The 20,820-nt window shown below is 40.9% G+C and overlaps 1 protein-coding gene across 1 annotated transcript; it reads right to left on the bottom strand.

Moving 5' to 3' along the window:
• Positions 1-1,026: 1,026 nt before the first annotated feature.
• myg1 (myg1 exonuclease) lies at positions 1,027-18,977 on the bottom strand. Its single transcript, XM_076110700.1, has 7 exons — positions 18,651-18,977; positions 16,556-16,668; positions 12,220-12,379; positions 10,632-10,781; positions 8,749-8,871; positions 8,273-8,454; positions 1,027-1,537 (listed from the first exon to the last, which is right to left on the bottom strand). The coding sequence occupies exons 1-7, from the start codon at positions 18,930-18,932 to the stop codon at positions 1,348-1,350; spliced, it is 1,200 nt and encodes a 399-aa protein (XP_075966815.1). The 5' UTR covers positions 18,933-18,977; the 3' UTR covers positions 1,027-1,347.
• Positions 18,978-20,820: the final 1,843 nt, after the last annotated feature.

A 20,820-nucleotide genomic window follows, 5' to 3' on the forward strand; every position in this document is an offset into this window, starting at 1 on the left:
TACGAACCACGTGACTGTAAAAGGCTGTCACAAATCTGTATAGATTGGATTGGGACCTTGGCTCGGGTCCAACAGAATAGAGAGCAGACTAATAACACTAAAATGTGTGTGTGTGTGTGGGTGTGTGGCAAAGTTAGTGTGGAAAATAAGATGAAGAACAGGAGTGCCTTTCCAAAGCTATTAAAAATAGTCAAAGCACTGTGTGTTATCCGTGTAAATGTAAAATGTTTGTATTTCTGAGCGGGATCCACTCAAGAGCATAGCAGGCTTCTCTGTTTCAATTAAGCGTGACAAAGAAAGACGATAAAACGGCCTCGTCAGTGAAGAATTAACAGTCTGCACCACTGAACAACAAACTGAAAGACAAAAAGAAGCAGAGCAACATGTAAGTGAATTTTAACTGCTGTGGCATTTTGCACGACGACAATGATGAAAATAGAAGGCACGGCAATGAAATTCTGGAGCAATATGTTCCACAACGCAAGAGCAGCGAGAGGGCAGCCTTGTGGAGAATGCAATAAGCTATGAGCAACAGGTAGAGATAAGGGGGGGAAGAAAATCTGGAGCATTAATGAGAAAATTCAAGGCACATCCCCAACTTTATTACAGGGAAATCGACTGTACAGCTCGCCCCACAGCCGGTAACCTCGTCACCGGCTGCCATAAGAAGCACCTCTTTGCGGCGTCTGGAGATTTAATTTCTCAGAATGAATCAGGCCTCATTATTAACGCTTTGATCTGGCAGCCAGCTGAAGTAGCCTCTGTATCTCTTTGTAGTGCTACAGTTAATGTCAGGATGCTGGAAATGAAAGGGTGAACCACTGGCCAGGCGTCTATATAAATCGACCCTTGAAAAGGTAAGGCCGTGGTATTCACCGGCTTTGAAGATGTTGGGAGTTAGTCGGACAGGCTGCCTGCATCACAGTTCCTCGATGGTGACAGAAGAGAGACGTGAATAGAACAGAAAAAAAAAAAACAATCGCTTTAATTCTGGATTTAACCCAATAATGAAATGATAACAAAAGATCAGGGTGTAGTCTTTTATTGCAAAAACATTGCCATATTTATAACAACAGGGGGAAAAGAAAACCACAAAAAGAGTCAATACTATGATTCAGAGTGAGCCTGTGTTGGAATATACTGCAGGTATTTTGGGAAGTGGTCCAAGGTTATTTGGCTGCCATTTCCATACCATCCCCCGTCCTGGCAAGGCAGAACAAAACATTAGCCCTGAAAAGCTAGGACAAACAAGCTGCGAGACAGCAAATTAGCATTTCAATCCTTGCCATCCGCTCTACAGACTGACCCTAAGAACAACATGTGCTGTTGGCTATCCTCTGTGAACCTTCAGCTGCTTCCATTTGCAGGGGACTGGGCAGCAGCCTGCAGGGTCCTCCGGGCCATCTCCAGGGCTCCTTCCTGATTCTTGTTCCCGCCAATAAAGCCTCCAGCGTGGACGAAGATGCAGGCCTTAATCCCACTGAGCTCAGACAGCGCTTCATCGCGAACACCGCGCCACTCTTCTAGCAGGGACAGCCTGGGACGGGAAGACAGAAGGGCATGTGGGCTTACAGATGGACACTCTGTGGTCAGCTGCTCACTTCCTGTCGACACTTTGGTAAAACACACTGTGCTGTGCATTTCTGCACAACCAGAAAATAAAAAATAAAAAAATAAACTATTCTGGACTGATGAATGTCAACAACACATCAATAAAAGAGTAAAACTAAATAAAGCTGCAACAATTAGACATTAGTTTGATTTTCTTTTTGAAAATTTTGACTTCATTTTGATTGCACAAAGACATTACTCTGGTAAATGCTGATTTCCTTACCTGACCCGGTCACACAAAGCACCACTACAAGCTGCCCCAGCAAAGAGACCAATACAAATCAGCTTGATTCTCCTCCCGTAATGTGGAAAATCCCAGATGGGCACATTTGAGCTATGCTATGGCAACGGAGTCAACAGGCAATCTTACAGCGAAAAAGATTGTCTCTGCAAGGGTTCACGGGGCTGGCCTCAACAAAAGGTCTCTGGATGCAACGCACGGAGGATGAAAATTCATAAAAATGTAGAGCAGCTCATTTACCACCCACTGCGTGTGGCATACACCTCTGTCTGCAGCCTGGCACGCCATTTAAAACCCATTACCAGCTCTCTTTTGTGAGTGCCTGTGTCATTCTTGCCTTGATGGGGTTATTATCTCCATTACTACGGTGCTTAAAAGTATTGAGATATTTAGCAATGATTGTGATTTTCTTTTTCTGATTCATAACTTCATCGCTCATCTCTCGCCCATCCACTGCTTCTAAAATAAGAAACTTTAAAAGCCCGAAGAAACCAGCCTAAATCTGCCAAAAGGATCAGATTTCATTTTATTTTTATTTTTTAAACATCAGGCCCCTCTTCCTCTCCGTCACATGCTTGATGAATTATGGAAGTGTACGGTCTAAACTTGTCAGAAATAAAGTAACACGGTTGTCGAACACGGCAGAAATTTGAAAAGCGTTTTCTCTTCCTTTTGAATATTTATTTCCACTGCGTATAACATCCTCTAAAAGTTGAATAGTCAGAAAGCGAGAGAGCTTCACACGTGAACCATAACTTCAAATGATTCACATGTGAGCTGAAACTCTCCATGCCAGTATCTCAAGCCTGCACAAACTTGTGCCTATTAAGACCTGGGGGGGGGGGGGGGGGAAAGCATGGCAAAACCCTAGTCCCTGTGAAATGAAACAACCAATCGATAGCTCCACAGTATGGCTGAAAAATGTGCTCAAGAGGAAAGGTCATCAGGGCTGGTAATGAGAGTAGGAGGGGGATGACTTGTTGCTATGACAGGCCCGGAAGCTCTGATTCTCAAGATGACCGGTCTAAAAATAAGACCACAATTAGCAAATAAACTTCCCAAGACCGAGTTGAATGGAATATGTTTAGCTTTCTGACTATTAGTCGGACATTTGAAGACGTCAACTGGGGGCTTTATGAAATAGTGATGGTCGTTTTGCACTATTATCTGACATTTTATTGGCCAAACAATTGATAAAAAGGATAATAAAATAACCGGCTAAATAACCATTAGCTGAAGCTCTACAGAGGCACAGTGGATAAGTGTCACAGCAGCCAGTGGGTTATTCCAGAAACAGAGTATTATGTTCTGGCTCAGTTCATACTGCTGTCAACCTACAGCATCATCCTATACAGTACATCTTAGAGGAAGACCCGCTTCAGCTCCCGGCTCACATTTCCTTAGCAATGTGTTGCGGATAAAAACAGACCTTTTTCCCCCCCAGGTGCAGCAGCAGGGACAAAGGTGATAACAACACCCCTTTCGCAGAGTCGGCACATGCACGCTGGGAGGAAGCAGGCCACCCAGAAAAAGAGCCATCTGGTGCTATGTTGTTTTATCCATCTCACAAGCCGTCGTTCTCATGTAGCTCCACACCTACCCCATGTTTGTATTAAGTCAAATCTTTGAGTTGCTTCTCCACCATAAACACGTGCCCGTCTTTTCAACTGAAAGAGCTGCCGACTGATGAGATTCTGCAGCAGAGTGGGAAAAAAGTCCAGCGGAGGGAAGCGGCGAGGGAGGGGCGGAAGGAGTGAAAGGTGAGGCAGCGAGATAGGGGGAAAGGGGGGGGGGGGGGGTGGAGGGGGGAGAAATAGGATTAATGGGAAGAGAGCAAGGCGGATAGGAGAATGGAAGACGGTGATTATAGGACAATGACAGAAATACTGTACAAAAGAAAGACGGTGAGAGAGGCAGAGAGGCAGAAAAGAAACACTAATGGAGTGCCAAGAGCAAGGGGACCTCATGGAAAGAGACAAAAAGAGGAAGCAGAGCAGCCACTGGTCACACTGGGACTGAATCAAGACACTATTCCACCCTCTTCCTGTGTCTTTGGGCAAACCACAGTGTGTCAATAATGAGACGAGTCAAAGCACAATAAAAGCATATAGGAGCACATGCTGTTAGAGGTTACAACACACCTGAAGAACATGGCGGTCAGGTGGCTCAGAGACCATCTGCTGTGATAGTGAGGTCTCAAGCCTAGCATGAAATTGCACAAGGGATTTACAGGAAACAAAACATGCATGGGATGCTGAGTTAATTACTTTGATCTGACTGATATCAGCCGGATCTCTGTTTACTGTATCAGAGCTGTACTAAGTAACTGCTGATGCAAACAGAACATTTCCTACTTCTGTAAAGCTTTTACAGTTAAAGAGTTCCAGCGCATATGTTTGGTGTAGGTTAGGCACATTTCATAATGGACGTGTTTGCTCAGAGGAGTTTCTACAAACACAATACCTTGAATCCAGGGACACAATTATCTTCTCTTTGACACTTTTTCAAGAAGCTGTCTTTACATTTACATCTATTACATTTCCCCCGAGGATCGTTTGCATTCGGCATGAATGAAAACGTCTCCCTCATCTAGACGTGGGGCTTGGGATAAACGATCCCAATCTTAAACAATCTCAATAATAGATAAACTAATGTGACAAAAAGCTGCATGATTCGTGCCCCGGGGAAATAACTAATAAGAGCGATGATGTCAGACAATAAATTCTGATTTTGTTTTTCCATTTAGTTTAAAGGCCAATTTATAAAGTCATACAGAACTGACCTCTGAATGACCCAGAACTAACTGAATACAAAAAGTGTGCCAACTCTTCTATAATCCTTTACATCAAGAAGTGGATTGAGAGGTCAATGTTAGGTCAGTGCGACCAATGATCCAGGCAGTAAAAGGTAACAGTAATGACTATTTTCTGTTTGCATTAGCAGTATCTTCCTATCTACATTCTAAGTATTATCTGCCTTCATTTTCAAAGAGCTACAAGTTTCAATCTCCGGTGGAGGCATTTTGTGTTTCCTTTGTTTACCCAAGATAGTACCATTGAGATTTTTAATCTCCTTTTTTAAAGGGGATCCTGGCAAAGATGGCAGCGTGAAACGTTTCACACAAGCACCACATAAAAATAAAAACAGACTTAAAAAAACAAAAACAGCAAAAAGTCAAAGACAGCATTAAAAAAGCCCATAAAAGAGACTTTTCAGGCTTAAAACCGCAAACTGCATCAACCAAAGAACTTTCATTCAGTTTTTTAAATTGTGCATGCTTATGAGATAATGTAGTTTAACATGTCTCTGTACCTCACACCAAGATGAGGGTCCAAAAATTGTAAAAGTGCTGCCACCAAACAGTACAGGTTCTAGAAATGACGTACATAATTTATGCGCAAGAGCACGTAGAGTAGAGAACGTAGATAAAGAGGTAGTTCATGTAATATGGCCTGATACAGAAACATGTAGCAATACTCCTTTCTACGACTGTGCAAAGAAAACAAATAAACGTTCTCATACAAACTGCAATGATGCGCAGACACCCGAATCAGACACGGATCGTAAAGCAGCATGGTGCACTAAATACAACATTTTCAAACAAAACCAATTTGCATGCATGTATAAAATATAATCGTAATCAATTGCTGATAGAAGTGCCAGAACAGCATTTGTTTCTATAGTAGAAACCTAACTTCACCCTGAGTTTTGTTGGAGAAGGCAGAAGCACAGTTTCCAGTGGCAGCCTACTTCATGGTCACATCCTGCTGAAAACATGATGTAATGTTAATTAAATGTATGCGAGAGAAGATTTGCCACTCAAACTGTCCACTGTCGGTCGTACAGCTGTGATACAGGGACATGTCTTTTCACTCAATCAAACTTTTGGCTGAATAAAGACACCAGCTGCACAGCGTGCGACAACTTCTCGATGCCTTCCTGTGCTCCGAGGCATGTTTTTTTTCATGCTGGGTTTAGTTCTCTACCAAACCCAGCACAGCACTAAAATGTTTTTTTTAGTGCTGGGCAACGATTCAAATATTTAATCGCGATTAAAATATCTAATCGCGATTAAAATATCTAATCGCGATTAATCGCGATTAATCGCATGGATTTTTTGCGATTAATCGCATGGATTTTTTGCGATTAATCGCATTGTTATGGCAAAGTTCAATAATGAATTCAAAAGTAGTGTATTGCGCACTTTTATTTTAAAAGTACTGCTATATGAACAAAAGGGCAACAACATTTGGTTCACGAGATGCAGGTAGCATGTTTTATACTTAATGTGAATATAATTTATACTTTGTTGGCATCTTATTCTGAAAACCGGATGTTCGTCTGAAGAAACCGGATGTTGTCTCACGTTAATCTTTCCGCTAACTTTCAAAGTCCTTCGCTCGCTCCCGATCTGTGCCGTTTAAATGCGTTTACCGTGAATTTCAGCATATAGGTGCACTAAAATTACTGACTATAGGATGTTTGCTGGCTTTTATCCCACTCCTCTTGTCATCCTCTTGTTGTTATGTATATGTATTGTCTCTTGTCTTTCAATTAAAAAAAACAACATTATAATAAATTAAGAAAATGCGTTAACGCGCGATAAAATAATTGTCGGCGTTAATTAATGAATGCGTTAATATGAAATTAACGCATTAACTTGCCCAGCACTAGTTTTTTTATAAATAACCAAGCCACACGGCTGCAGGAGGGATTTTCTGTACCAAATGCAAAACAAAGCATTTTACGCAGCAGTTAATATCTGGTGAAAAATCTAACTGAAAATGTGTTTTGCTGATTACAAAGATGTTAAACGCTGTCAAGCAAGCAGCTAGAAAAGACGAGTACCTCCACATAAGATACAGGATGAGCAGGAAGCAGGTTTCTTTGGCCACATTCATAGTGTGTGCTGTATGCTGGGATGCAGTTAAACACCACACACAACTACAAGACTCCCGTGGGGATGCTGATGACGTTAAAAGAGCAGCGTTGTGGGTCAGAGCTCAAGAGGCTCCTCAGGTAAACAATTCCCCTCCGGTGGTAACAAACAACAGACTTCAGAGGTGAGAACCATGTGACAAATTCACACAGAAGGCGACTGTCTTGTCATCGCTGTCGTTACGTAGAGAGCGGGGAAGGCAAGAATACTAATGTGATTTAATGAGCATGGGTGAGGCATCTTTCGCTTAAGTGTCGTGCTTGAGGGTTTGAGGGACCTCATTATTGCTAAAAGATGCAGGAATGCTCCACAAGAACAGAAGCATTGACTGGTGCACGAGGAAAGGTAAGGCAAGGGCACAAACACGATGCAACGCGATCTACAGTCTGGAAGGCATGAAATGCATGAGAAGTTTAAAAGCAAAAGCATATCATGAAAGGACGGAAAACACACAAGAGTGATGGACGAGACAATAAAAGAAGGTTCTGGAAATAAAAAGCTGAAAATGTTGATAAAAGTAATGGCGGTAGTCGAAGCAGAATTCAGATATTTAGGATGTTTGTTCCAGATATCGGATGCATCTAAACTAAATGCTGCTCCACCATGTTTTACAAAGCAGACCATGCAGTCTCAGACGAAACTGAGATTTCTGGAGGATCAGATAATAATCTATTTAGTAGACAATAGATTATTAGTAGGTCCCGAGTAGACAATGGTGATTATTGAAGAGACTGTAATGCAAACGGTCCCATCTCGAGCCAGTGTTTGGCTCGTCTTTTCTGGGCTAAGGAAGAAACATGGCGGCCGGCTCCGTGAAGAGGATGTGGAAATAAACGGCTCATTCTAAGGTAACGAAAAATTAAACGGTTCTTATTTTCAGATGATTATTAAGAAAACGTACTTATTAATATCATATTCCATTTCTGCCAATAGATCCCCCTAAATGCTACACACTGTGCCTTTAACTAATTAGCTGTAAAACAGCTTGCTGTATCTGGAGCAGAGGGTGTGCTTCACATTAGGAAAAGACAAACACCTGAGTGGGAGAAAGGGCTCAGGTGTGTCTGTGGAAGTGTTGAGTGTGTTTACATCCTTTCAACTCCTTAGAGAGAAATGTGAGAACAAAACCTCTGCGCTTTAACAAAAGAATCATCTTCATCCTATTTCCATCCAAGCAGGAGTTTGTCTCTCACCGGATGACACGTCAATCCTCCCGCGAGTAGCTGTCAAATGGTCGGACAAGCATGAAAGTTAAATCATACATGATGATTCGCCTCCATCACCAGAGCTCAACATATTTCAACACGTCTGAGAGACTCTGGAGCTCTGCCTGTCACTGTGTTTTGCACCACTGTTTAAAAAAGAAAAGAAAAATCCTGTCTGGGAGAACTTTTAGTTAGCGTCACAACATCCCTGCTAGTTCTGATGTTTAATTTCTGTCGCACTTGCAGCTCTCGTATTTACAATATAAAAATAATCACCTGTTCTGGAAGGTGTTGAGCCCGGCGGGGACACACTGGACCCTCCACTGTCCATTCTGGTCGGGGTAAAGGACAAACTTGATGGGCGTCTCCACTTTGAGCTCCTTCTCCAGGGAAAACAGATGCTCCTTCCAGGGACAGCCGCCCTGGGAGAACAACACCACCTCCCCACTGGGATCTACCTGCAAACGAGAAGAGAACCATAAATGGTGCGTTACTAATGTGCACCATAAAGGACAATACAGAGGCAACAGACCCATTGATGCTAATGAATTACGCACGATTAATTGTGTAATTTCTTGCAGTATTTCTTTTAAAAATGAGGCGACAAAAGTGATGCACAATCGATTTTGACAGCTTCAGAAATTTTTTTTTTTTTTTTTTTTCTCAAGACCCAAGTGCCAAGTTTCAATGTTCACAAAGGACAAAATATAAAACACTAAAACATGCACACATTAGATCGGACCGTCTCGTACCTGATGCCTGCCCTTAACGGCCTCCTCCACCACCGCACGAGCCGGCAGCCAGGAAGACTGGTAGAAATCCACACGGTCCAGGAACTCCTCCCCAACCATCGTCAAAGCCTTTCTGAAGCCCTCCTGGTGAAAACATGCGTCCACATACATGCATCAAATACACTGTAAGGATGTGAGAGGAATATTGCATTACGAAGAAAGAGGTTTTTTGACAACTGACTAGACTTTAGATGTAATTTTGATGAAAATAATTGTTCATGGTTCATGATCATTCACCTTTCGTCACTACTGCACCACCTCCCAATTCCAATTCAGTTTGATGTCAAATACTTTAAGTGAGGCATCGTGCCAGATAAACCAACCATCGCCACACTGATCCTTGCAGCCCTGCTTCAGCAGCGTCCCGTTACATGTCCTGCACAAACCCTCGTCTGCGCTCACTTCCTCATGCTCTCATGAGCAGAAACTCAAGAGAGCATGAGAGAGAAAGACAGACACAAATACGTGCTGTCACAAACGCACACAGTTTGACAGGCAGAAGTCGAATCTGCATGCAATCGATTGTGGGAGCTGTGGTGCCCTTGAATCTTAACAGTGGAGTGTGGCAAAGACAAATAAAATCCATTCGCTGTGTAATGATCACAAACAGCCACTGTTGAGAGTTCACCAGGTCAACACAACACAATTATTTCTCCCTTTTTGCGATCCCTCAGAGCTGTAAATGGAGGAAAGTGCCAAGACGAGAATCATAATCATGTGAACTGAAATGCAGAAAAAAAAAAAAATAGGACAGCTACTCCACTGAGACAGCCACGACGATTGGGAAAGAAATGTATCAACATATATGCAAAGCTAGGCTGCAGGTATCATCATGCAGAAACACAGGTGCTGTTTCCCTGCAGGCATTCCCCTCACGACTAATGAGAGACACAAAAGGTCTCTAAAGACAACCTCTGAACACCGATTGCACTGAATTGCATTTAATCTGTTTACCACAACATTCTTAACCTATCTGTATTCGTCTTTCACTGCAGGCCTTGTATGCGTGTGATTATAATTAAATGATGTAGTTAAAAGCCCTTTTAGGTTCCTTCTGTTAAATATCAGTCATCAACTAAAGAGGTTGTTTTATTTTTGCATTTCAGTATTTTTGATTAGTTTGTGCTGAAAAACCTTTTGGTTGTTTGAGTTCATGTTTTTCTTATTGTCTGTTGGATATAAGTAGGGCTGAAACTATAAGAGGGATTGAGTGAGTAATAAACAGCTATACTTGTAATAATTACTTGAAAATATATATCTCCAATGTGAGGATGTGTTGCTCTTCTTTGTCTTACGCAAAAGTAACTCAAATTCTTTGGTTATTTGGACTGGGTTTTTTTTTTCCTTCAGCAGTTTACACACAGCAATACCCATGAGTGTCCATAAGCCACACTGTAGAAATCTAGGCAATTATAAAACACATATTTTCAATATCCACAGAGCACAGGCTTTAATAGTCAAATAACCTTCTGCTGTGAAGCAGCTGTTTGACAGATGACATTTATATTTCCATTTTATGTGAGTAAATACATGTATTGTTCAATAATCTTACATATCTTTACATTCACCCTCTCAACTAAACCCAACCCCCAACCCTGTAATCCTAAAAGCCAAAAGGAAATATGAAATATTTGCAGTTTTCCTGTTTTTATATTCTGAAGTCATTTGGTCCTTAAATTGAAACTACAAGACACAGAGACTCTTACATCTTGTATCACAGATACAGACCCACACACATTAAATGTCTGTGCCCTTTAGTTCAAAAGCTACATAATAAAAGTGCTGCATCAGACCGGTCTGTGTGCTAAGTGCGAGTACACCTTCACACTCATGCAATCCCTCACCTCGGTGTCCTGACTCTTGCTGTTCCAGCGTGGGTTCAGGTGGCCGACACGTGCGCTCAGCGTGGTGGAGACTGCATAGCGGGCCTCTCCGTCGTACTGTGAAATGCCGTTGTCTACAGCATCGACCCCCTCCACAAAGTTCTCATACAGCTGCAAGGAATTGAAAGAGACACATGACAAGAGAGGTTAGGAACCTGTAATGACAGGGGAATCGGCTGTTTTATGTTTATGCTAATATTGAAAAAGGAAGAATTGGCAGTAAATCCCTTTTTTTTGAGGCAGGGTAATTAAGAAAGGCAGGACTTTCAGGAGAGAGCAATGCACTGGGATTACATTATTCTGATTGAAATCCATTTGGTCACAGTGTGTGGGCAGTTACTGAGGGCTAAAGCGAACGGCTAGATCATTTAACCAAAAGGAGACAAATTGCAGCAATTTTACAATTCAATGGCAAAGTTGCAGGAAGAAGTGGAAGAGGAGCAGAGAAGTGGAGACATTTTTAAGGCTGAAAAGTGAACTCCTCGGTAGATCCGAAGGTCAATCACCAAACAGATGACATTTTATAAGTGGAACCAAGTTTTGGGGGGAAAATAGAGATTCAGTTTGTCTGAACTGGCTGAGGAAGAGACACGCAGCATCCTAAAATAAATAAAGCCCCAGCCGTGAGTAAAAGGATTATTTGGGGCTTAAAACAAACTGACACATCAAAAGGCCAATGATAATAGGAGTTAAAAGCGCTGATATTTATGGTTGAACTAAGATTTGGCTGGCTTAATGAGCCTGGCCGTCAAACTGTCCTGTGTGCTGAGGCCTCCTGCTGGCTGTTTAAAACACATTAAATATAACTGCAGTGTCCAGTGAACTTTGCCACATCCCGTCTCTGTGTGCGTATTCATAATCCCCCTCTACGACCGTCTGACGAAGGCAAGTCATAAACTAAGTACGGGATGATGTACAGTGATGCACATTGTACCCCAATGACCCGCTCGCTGTACATTATCCCGCTTATTACACGGTTACTTATTAAAGAAATCAATACTTTGAAACAAAACAGTGATCCTTAAAATGATTTTATTGATTTAAAAATTATTTTATCGTTTCCGCTAAAAACAATTGTCCAATTACAGAGTACGGAGAACCAAACTAGGTCCATAGTAACGACCTGTTATAAGAGCGGTCTGCTATAACGCAATAACAGACGTAATTGACCAATCAGAAGAGAGTATTCAACAAAGCCGTTTAACAATCTTTAACAATAAACATGCATTTTCTACACACAGCGACTGCATGATTTCTGTTTTTAAAATAACCACCATGGACAAAGTGCAGAGAGATAAGTGTCCTTTCAGTCCATTGTGATGGACGAGCTAGCTCTTCCTCTTTACATCTTTAATAGACTTGTCTTTTCTTTGTCTTCCCACTTCACCATGAAATCAGTGCTTGGATTCAATTCATCAGCCGAGGCAATGTTTGATACGAGTGAGGCGAGGGAAAACATCTGTTTACGAGGAGTGTTTGCGCTGTGAATGGAAACACAATGGTTGCTGATCCACTGTCTGCTCTAAATCCATCATCTTCCTCCTCTCACCTTGTCAAAGAGCACCTCCAGCTGCCTGTCGCCCTCCTTCAGCTGCGTCAGCTGGACCAGCAGCTGACGACCAAAGTGTAGGTAGACCAGGCCTGCAGAGCTGAGCTTGGTCACCCATGGCTTCTCTGGACACAGGCTGTGGAAGCTCTCTGCAAAGGTCCTGAAGAGAGGGAAGACATTATGTTAGCGGACAGCAACAGGAACAGAAATAGACTTTTAACGCTGAGACAATATTCTATTCAGTGCATGAAAAATGTCTGAATGTAAAAACTGTCTGCAGCTTGTTCAGTATGTACGATGTTTTGAAACAGATGTTTTAGCCCATACTTTATGTAAATGGTCAATATAGAAGTGGTTTATCAGAATTTTTTCTTTTTCAAATGATCCATTAGTCATTTGTGTTGTTAAATGCCCTGTTTTATATCATGTCAACTGAATATCTTGTTGTAGACTGTTGGTCCACAACAAGATTTGAAAACATCAGCCTGGGCTTTAGGAAATCTGTGATCGATATTTGTAACTCAGTCTTTCACATTTTGTTCACCCAATGATTAATCAATTATGGAAATAAACAAAAACCTATTCCCTCCAATACAAAATGTAGTAGTGGAGATAAATTACTGATGTTTGCTTTGCTTATGTAATACATGAAGGAAATGTCAATGAAAAACACTGCATGGTCTGTCAGCAGATTACACTAAAGTCAAGACTTGGGAGATTAAACATTAGCGTTTTGGTCATAAACAGACTATTCACATATTTTCCTATAACAGACCTCTTCAATAAAATGTCTGCTGTGTCCGGATTTATGCTGCTCATTACAAAATGCACTTTCATCCATAAATATTCTGCACAGCTTCGGAAAGAGAAAGCGTAACACATGAATAGAAGCCACCGGAGGTCTCTCCACGCAGCCATGTGATGAGATGGGTGGGCTCCAGCACCCAGCCACTGCTGGTCATTTAATTCAGGCTTAATTAGGACGATTGGGCTGCAGCACAGCGGAAAACAGACCGTCAAATGAATGAGTGACATGCCAGGGAAGCAGGGGGTAATCACAGCCATTAAAAGGACTAATTGGCCAAGCTGAGGCATTTCTATGCTGATTATCAGGAGATGAGAGTAAATGAGTGGGAGGAAAATGACAGAGTGAAAAGGGAAACTGTTGAAAAGGAAAACCAGCTCACCAAATAGAAGTCATCAAGCTGGTGGTGAGAAGATGGCCAACCAGCATTTACCACACAGAACTAAATCAAAGGTAAGCCAGTAAAGCAACACTAAGACATATTTTGACAAGAATGAAGTACTACTAAGCTTAGCATATATTGTACTATGTTTCCTATATCACACCAGCTGCACCACTTCCTTATGCTGTGTCATTACACAGAAGGGCTTCATTGCAAACTATTTAATGCGGGCAAAATGACGCTTCAGAAATCTATCTCCTTCTCAAGAGCATCACGAGAGAAACAGCGAGTCGAGAAACTCAAGCACTTTATGAAAAGAATATCACTGGCCAGTCATTTCCCTTCACTCTGAGCCCAGTACTCCCTTAAAATGACGGGAAATTCGGCTTTCGGAACAGACAGACACTGTATTAGAGCACAGTTGGGGCTTTCATGAGCTTTACAAGTCGACTTTTCAAAAATAATGTCACAAAAAGGCTCTTCAACTTCAATCCACTGCTCCGGTCAGAATGACCTCGGTTGGTTTGAATTTACTTCATTCAGTGAGAACATTGTTATCTTAACCAGCATCCATGCTTCTCTGACTGCTGGGGTTTCCCCTCTTGTTGGGAAAGGTTGAACAGTTCTTGCTGTATGTTGAGTTAGACTACATACAGGACGTTAATTATTGTCGCAAGAAGAGGTAGAGTATGTGTTGATCACCAACAGAAATAGCCAATTTAGTTGAAAGACTTGTGGCCATGTTGTCATGCATTATAGATCTTTGGTGAATACAGGGGAAGAGGAAGCCTGCTGTGTCCACGAATCCCTCTTTGTGGAAGCCACTTAAACAACGCAGCAGAAAACTGTTTCATTTCTCTCCTGATGGAGGTACTGCGTCACTGTTGCAAAAATACATTTCTTTGCTGAGTGGAAGCAGCGAGTGCATTTCTAGCGTGAGCAACCACAAACGTAATCCCTGTCAGATCTAATCTGTTGTGCTTTATTAACCTTCGGTCAGTGTTTGGTCTCATGCCTCCAACTCTGACACACATTGTCTTTCCTGCTGAAGAAAATCTTAAAACTTCAATGACAAAAAGTTGTCCATATCTGCAGTAGTTTCTCAAATTAGAATTGAAAATATATATAAACAAGTGTCTTAAAACAGCAAACCTGGTTCTGTGTAAAGGACAATTTCCTGTTTTGCGTTGGTTATCTGCAGGACTTTTTCCTGGCTGGGTGCAGTTACTTCCTGGAGTCTCTAGGAAATCACTTTGTCCGGCCAACTAATGGTGAATTTGTTTGTTTTTTACACTTTGGTTTTTGTACAGATTTAACAAGATATAACGTGTTAAAAGTGAGCTTTAGAGGTGCTGGTGGGCAGATTAATTTACCTTTGGGACGGAGCCGTTTCCCCGTTTCCAGTCCTCATTCTCAGCTAAGCTTACGAGGATAAGAATGGCATCAATCTTCTCATTTAACTCTCTACAACAAAGCAAATAAGCGGATGAAATATGCCCATTTGCTTTCTCCTCCTCTAATGCTTTAATTCCAGGCTCTTACATATTCTTACTGTGATGTATTGATGTTGCTGTCAACTTCATCTGTGCACTGTCACTGTTTTTAAATTGAAATGAGGACTCTAATTGTTCTCGTCTTCTCCCTCTGCAACCTCCTCCAGCACCCTAGCCCACTTACATCCATCCCTGCCATCACATCCGTCTTGCCCCCGTCGGTGCGTGTGAGTGACAGCCACATCATCCTGCGGTCCCTGACAGTGTCGTGGCAGCCTCTGTGCCTCGTGAACCAACAGCGGGGGGGGGGGGGGGTTCAATTGAAAGAGCGTTAATTTTCACTAACCACCTGCCAGGAAGAGAGCCCTGGCATATCTTTACCACCGTGGTCCATAAAAGCTATCTCCGATTATCATCACGACATTAAGCCGACAAGACAACTGGAATAGGCTTACTACTCAACGTGATGAGACTTCGAGTGAATGCAGTCATCAATTTGGCAGAGAACATAGAGTGTGTTCCTTCATGAACCGTGGGATTATGGGTGCTTTGAGGATGTCAGAACAGAAGTCAGAAGGGAAACACACTCTCTCCTCTTTTGGACCCCAGATACTGTAATGGGTATATGATTCTGTACACTTTGTTTTCCGGGGCAATTAGGATGAGAACATGAAGCTAGGTCTATAAAGACCAACGTGTGTATCGACACCTCTGGAACACACCGTACAACATTTACGATTACATTTTTCCCGCCTGTGAAAACAACACGAAATAGAGCCAGATACTGGATTTTTGAGGCAGAGACAGATATTAATATTAGAGTTTTAAAAATCTGATAGTTATATATCCCATAGCCTCTTTTTCTGTGTCAACTACTTTTATAAATAAATGTTTTGGATAAGAAACCCTTCAATTTGTGAATTGTGACCACGACATGCACAATTAGTTACCTTCATGCATGTTGATTATAGGGCTGCCACAAAAGATCATATTCATTATTGATTAGTCTAAAACAAATGTTTTCAAATATTCCCAAAGCAACATTTTTATATCCCTGCAACTGAAGATTGTGTTTATTATCGATTAATCATTTTGTAAATAGATAGTGAAAGAAGCCCATTGTAATGTCCCAGTGTCTACGGAGATGTCTTGAAATGTCTGTTTTGTTTTGATCAAGAGTCCAAAAGCCAAAGATATTCAGTTTGCAATAATAAAAAAACTGAGAAAAACAGCAAATCCACGCATTTGCAAATTACTTTTTGGCATTTTTGCTTGAAAATTAACTTGCATGATAAAAAATAAACAAGAAAATAGTTTCCACTTAATTTTAAACAACTATCTGATTACACAACTAATTGTTTAATGCAGATATATTTGCACTTAGCTAATATTAGTCAATTACATCTTTCATGAGAAAAAGACAATTGATGTTTGTCACAGCAGACATTATGAACTATGACAGATTAAAGCAGGAAAAGCCCAGGTGTAATTAATTCGATTAATGATGGTGGCTGGCTCAATGACACGGCTTACTGGCTTACTGGCACAACTAAATGGAACGAGCAACTATTACCAATATTAGTTGCCCCTGTTATTTGAGCTGTTACATGTCTAAATAGCCCATCTCTTAGCAGCAGCTTACTACCAACGTTGTACCTCTGGTGATGGTCATAGCGATGCTTCTTTGGGTCAAACTCTCCTCCAACGTCTACAACGATGTCGCACTCGGCCAGCTTCGTCGGGTCCCTGGTCCGAATGATCTCGGCATCCTGTGCAATGAATAGAATGTTTTATAGACCCGCTATCATCTATTATCAAGCATCTGGTAAATTTCCAGAAAGAAGTGACATCTGTATTTTATGTAAACACTTTCAATCCATGAGCCAACTGCATTTAAATGAATTCTACCATTTAATAAGTTATATATACACACACAAGAGTGTGACCCTAATGGGATCCATTGGAGGCAGGCCTGTAGCAGGTTTTGAGCTGGAAAGGGCCAGGCACAATCCTTAAAGTTGACTGAGAGTGCACCTCTATATTTTTGAATGGTCTTTCATACTTTTAGGATGAAGAAAGTCCTCTTTTACAAATAGATGTTATTTTGTATGGAGAGCATGTAAAAATGTATGTTTTGAACATGGAGAACACAACGCTGTACGGTGGTTTAACCAGGCAGACAACTGAAAGAGGAAAAAAGCGACAAAGATCCCTCTGAGCAACAGTTAAATAAAAATATAAGAAATCACCAGTCACCGATGAAAGAAATTGGTACAGATTTAAATAGAAACAGGTTCCTGTTTCAGTGTTACATGCACAATCATGTCTATGACAAGCTGGAATTATCAGGCCTGTTGCTTTAGCAAAGTTATTCTTAAAAACATCACAATAAAAATGGAAGGTTAGCTTCAGGCTAGTAGTATTAGATTTGGATGAAGGCACATCAGCTGAACATGGACTGGTAGCTCACGGTGTAAACCTATTATATCCAACCACTGAGGAGAATCCAGATGGCAAATTGCTGCAATGAAAAGCGCTGACCTGCCGATCAGGAGCAACGTTAAAGCCCAATTGCACCTTTGCCGTTCAATAATGATCGTGGGTCACCGACGTTTTTCTGCACTTTTTGAATATAGATAGGTATGTAGAGGAAAAAATGGTTGCAGCAGTATTCTCCCCTTTCATGAAACACTGTGTTGACATTGACCAAACGCTAGTTTTAAATCATTTAATTCTTCTTCTTTTGGGGCCAAAACAATTTAAAATGTAAATAATACATTTGGTGTCTGATCTTATACTGTTATATAATTATAACAGGTGATTTCACAGTTTGAACGACAGTATACATTGCATGAATAATCAAATATGTAAATACGTTTTTTTGTGGATGAATAAGCACAATGTCTGCTTCTCACCTGATCATGAATGAACATGAAGACCTAGAGAATAGTCAGTGATATTGCCAAACTGTTTATACTTTGTTTATTATCCCTATATACAGTATGTTGCAAATCACTGAGCCAGACTGTTTTATGACAATATTGCATTTTCAAATGATGTTTAACGTTACATCAATAGGATGAAGTACTTTGATTTGTCATGTTCAATTTGCCAGATTATATTACATTTATCAACTCATTGTCAATAAATGTAGCGTATCAACAACATACTGTATATAGATATTATTATATGCAATTATATATCCTGTGACAGAGGATTTTATTTGTATTTATCTTATTCATTCCTTTGGTGTTTTTAAGTTTGGTGGTGGCGCTAAAACTTGGTTTGTTGGGACAGGTATTGTTCTATTGATAAATACTGGGAGATTTTATTCATGCTTAATTGGTTAATTACTTACCTGTAAATGTGGAAACATATTTATTGTGACATCAAGGTGTTGCCCACTTTGCCTAGTTTATCTGACCGGCCTTGTACAATGTAAACTGTGATTATATTTGAATTATTATAGGTCTATATGTCATCTTTCTGTGAGCTCCATATATCTGTACAGCAGCTCCCCCATATGGAGAGTTAGAAAATTACACGAGATGTGTGACAGAAACATTAAATAAAAACGTCCATAAATCAGCCAATGCAGACTGAAGACACAGATTTAAAGAGCATCAACATGCTTTAAACTGAAGTAGTATCCACACAGCATGTAACGTTACTCAAACAGCAGCAGTAACAGGAACAACACAGGCACACATCATCTCTACACTTGTCTTCTTTCGCAGCATACTGAACCTACCTTGTACTCGGGTAGCTGCCGGAGGAAGAAGCACGCGAGAACCTCGTCACAGTGGAAGCTCCCGTTGTGAGTTCCGATCTTTATAACGGTCATGTTTTCAGTGCAGACTCTCTTCGGTTGACTTGACATGTATCGTGGTGCTGTGCGAGAAACGTCCACAGAGAGCAAACCACGGCAGTTGGCTTGTGAACTTAACAGTCTAAAAACACTCGCTGGTTTGCCAAAGTTAACTTGAGATGCAATTTTTGTTAAATTAAGTGCTATCATGCGTACACGACACATTCAAACGAGACTTCACACGAGACGCGATGGTGACGGAGGGATTTGGTTGCCGGACCGGATATGGTGCGCCTGTTTTAGGATCCGGAGAAACCCGGGAATTTGATTTGTTTGTTTGTGATTGTTTTTACTTGTTTGTTTGTTTTAATCTAAATAAGTATACCTACCCGTGATAATTGTAAAATAATTGAAGTGAGCTAAAGCACAACATGTTATCTACTAAAGAGATTTCATTGCAAAGTGGAATAATTAATTCGTATATCAGAATGTATTTATATTCTGACGGCAGAGGACGCTATGCGCAGTGAAACAAATCCTTTCAAATCCTTATACATGTATAGTTATGGCTGTTACATATTTTAACATTTCTCTCGTACGTACAGTATTTTAATATTCTAATATACGGTACAAAACTTTGAATGCCTTGAATACAAATGTATATCCCGTATAAATATCACTACAAAACTAAACTATAATATTTAAAGTTCGGCCGGCTACATATCATTTAAAAAAAGATAATACTTGCCAGAAATCACTAGCAAAATATTATATTTTATTGGCTGCATTGCTAATCAAGCAAATTGGGCAACTGTTCCTGGGCCACATACCCTTGGGGATCCAAAAAGCCCCAGGTTCACTGTGGCAACTAGTTGTTTTAAGATCTACACATTTCTATGATAATAGGCCCCATACACTCAAAACCAGAATAGACACTGCAATTATAAAGGCCTACGGGCAGGTCAGGCATTTTAGCTAATCTAGAGGCCATGTGTAAAAGTCTCGTTTTAAAATTATTATTATTATTATTATTATGCTTGCCACCAGTGTGCATTTAATTATATTGGCACAAGGGATGATAGTTCATGCAAATACAGGCATATATGAGCTGCAACGTTGGAATTAGGTTGGGATCACTAAGGAGGGTCAGACCCAGCTCTCACCCCCAACTCAAATTCTCGCGGTATTACCTTCAAGGTTTATTGACAAGGTAATTAACCAGATGGGACCACTGTTGTATTCCTCCTGAAGAGGCACCACGGCTCTCACGGTTTTCTCGTGTGGACAACTGAACGACGTGAAAACCAGTCGGGTGCGTGACAGGATTCAATAACACCGATCCTGTTAAAGGTAGTTTTTTCTATCGCAATTACTTATTGCAGAATCTGTTTCCTGCATGAATCATCCCTGCGACGCACGAAATATTGTTCAGTTTGAATGCACTAATCTGAGGCTGTGTGCACACATTGCACCAGCAATATTGCACATATAGATGCTATTTTAGAGTTTTAGAAATGCAATTTATGTCTTTCGGAACAATGGGCAGTCTGCCAAGGCCACACGATTTGAATCTAGTCAAGCAGTACAGTAAGATATTTGGTACGACGTAGGCTAAATTTACAACAGCAAGGTGGCGCTATCGGCCACTCATTCTGCGGAGATGCTCGGCCTTGGTCGCATATCACCAGCTCTCCAGGCACGTTGACAACTCTTTATTTCAGCTTAATTAAATCGATAAACATTGATTTAAAGAAGGCTTCCGTGTACCTTAGAGGGTGAGGTTGTAGGGTTTCTATCGAACAGACGGTCCAGTTGTTTCAGTTACAGTTTCATATGTTGAAAAAACAAAACGTTTATAGAATGAATGTTTGAATCATGAAATAACTCACTCAAGATACTATCGCTTTATTGCAGTCTGTTCTAAAACAGTTAATTTAGGTCAGACAGTTAAAACTTACTAAAAACAAGATAAAGTGAACGATTTTATTCCAACCTCCCACCATTGCCACCGGTTAAATGAGTAAATATATCAGTTTTTGCATTTGCCATTAGAGCCTTATAGCCCTGATCAGCACCATGGACAGCGCACTTCATGAACCAACAGGCTAAACTC

Source organism: Anarhichas minor, unplaced genomic scaffold (genome assembly GCF_050575085.1).
Source record: "Anarhichas minor isolate MPS153535 unplaced genomic scaffold, ASM5057508v1 ptg000043l, whole genome shotgun sequence".
NCBI classification, from domain to species: domain Eukaryota; kingdom Metazoa; phylum Chordata; class Actinopteri; order Perciformes; family Anarhichadidae; genus Anarhichas; species Anarhichas minor.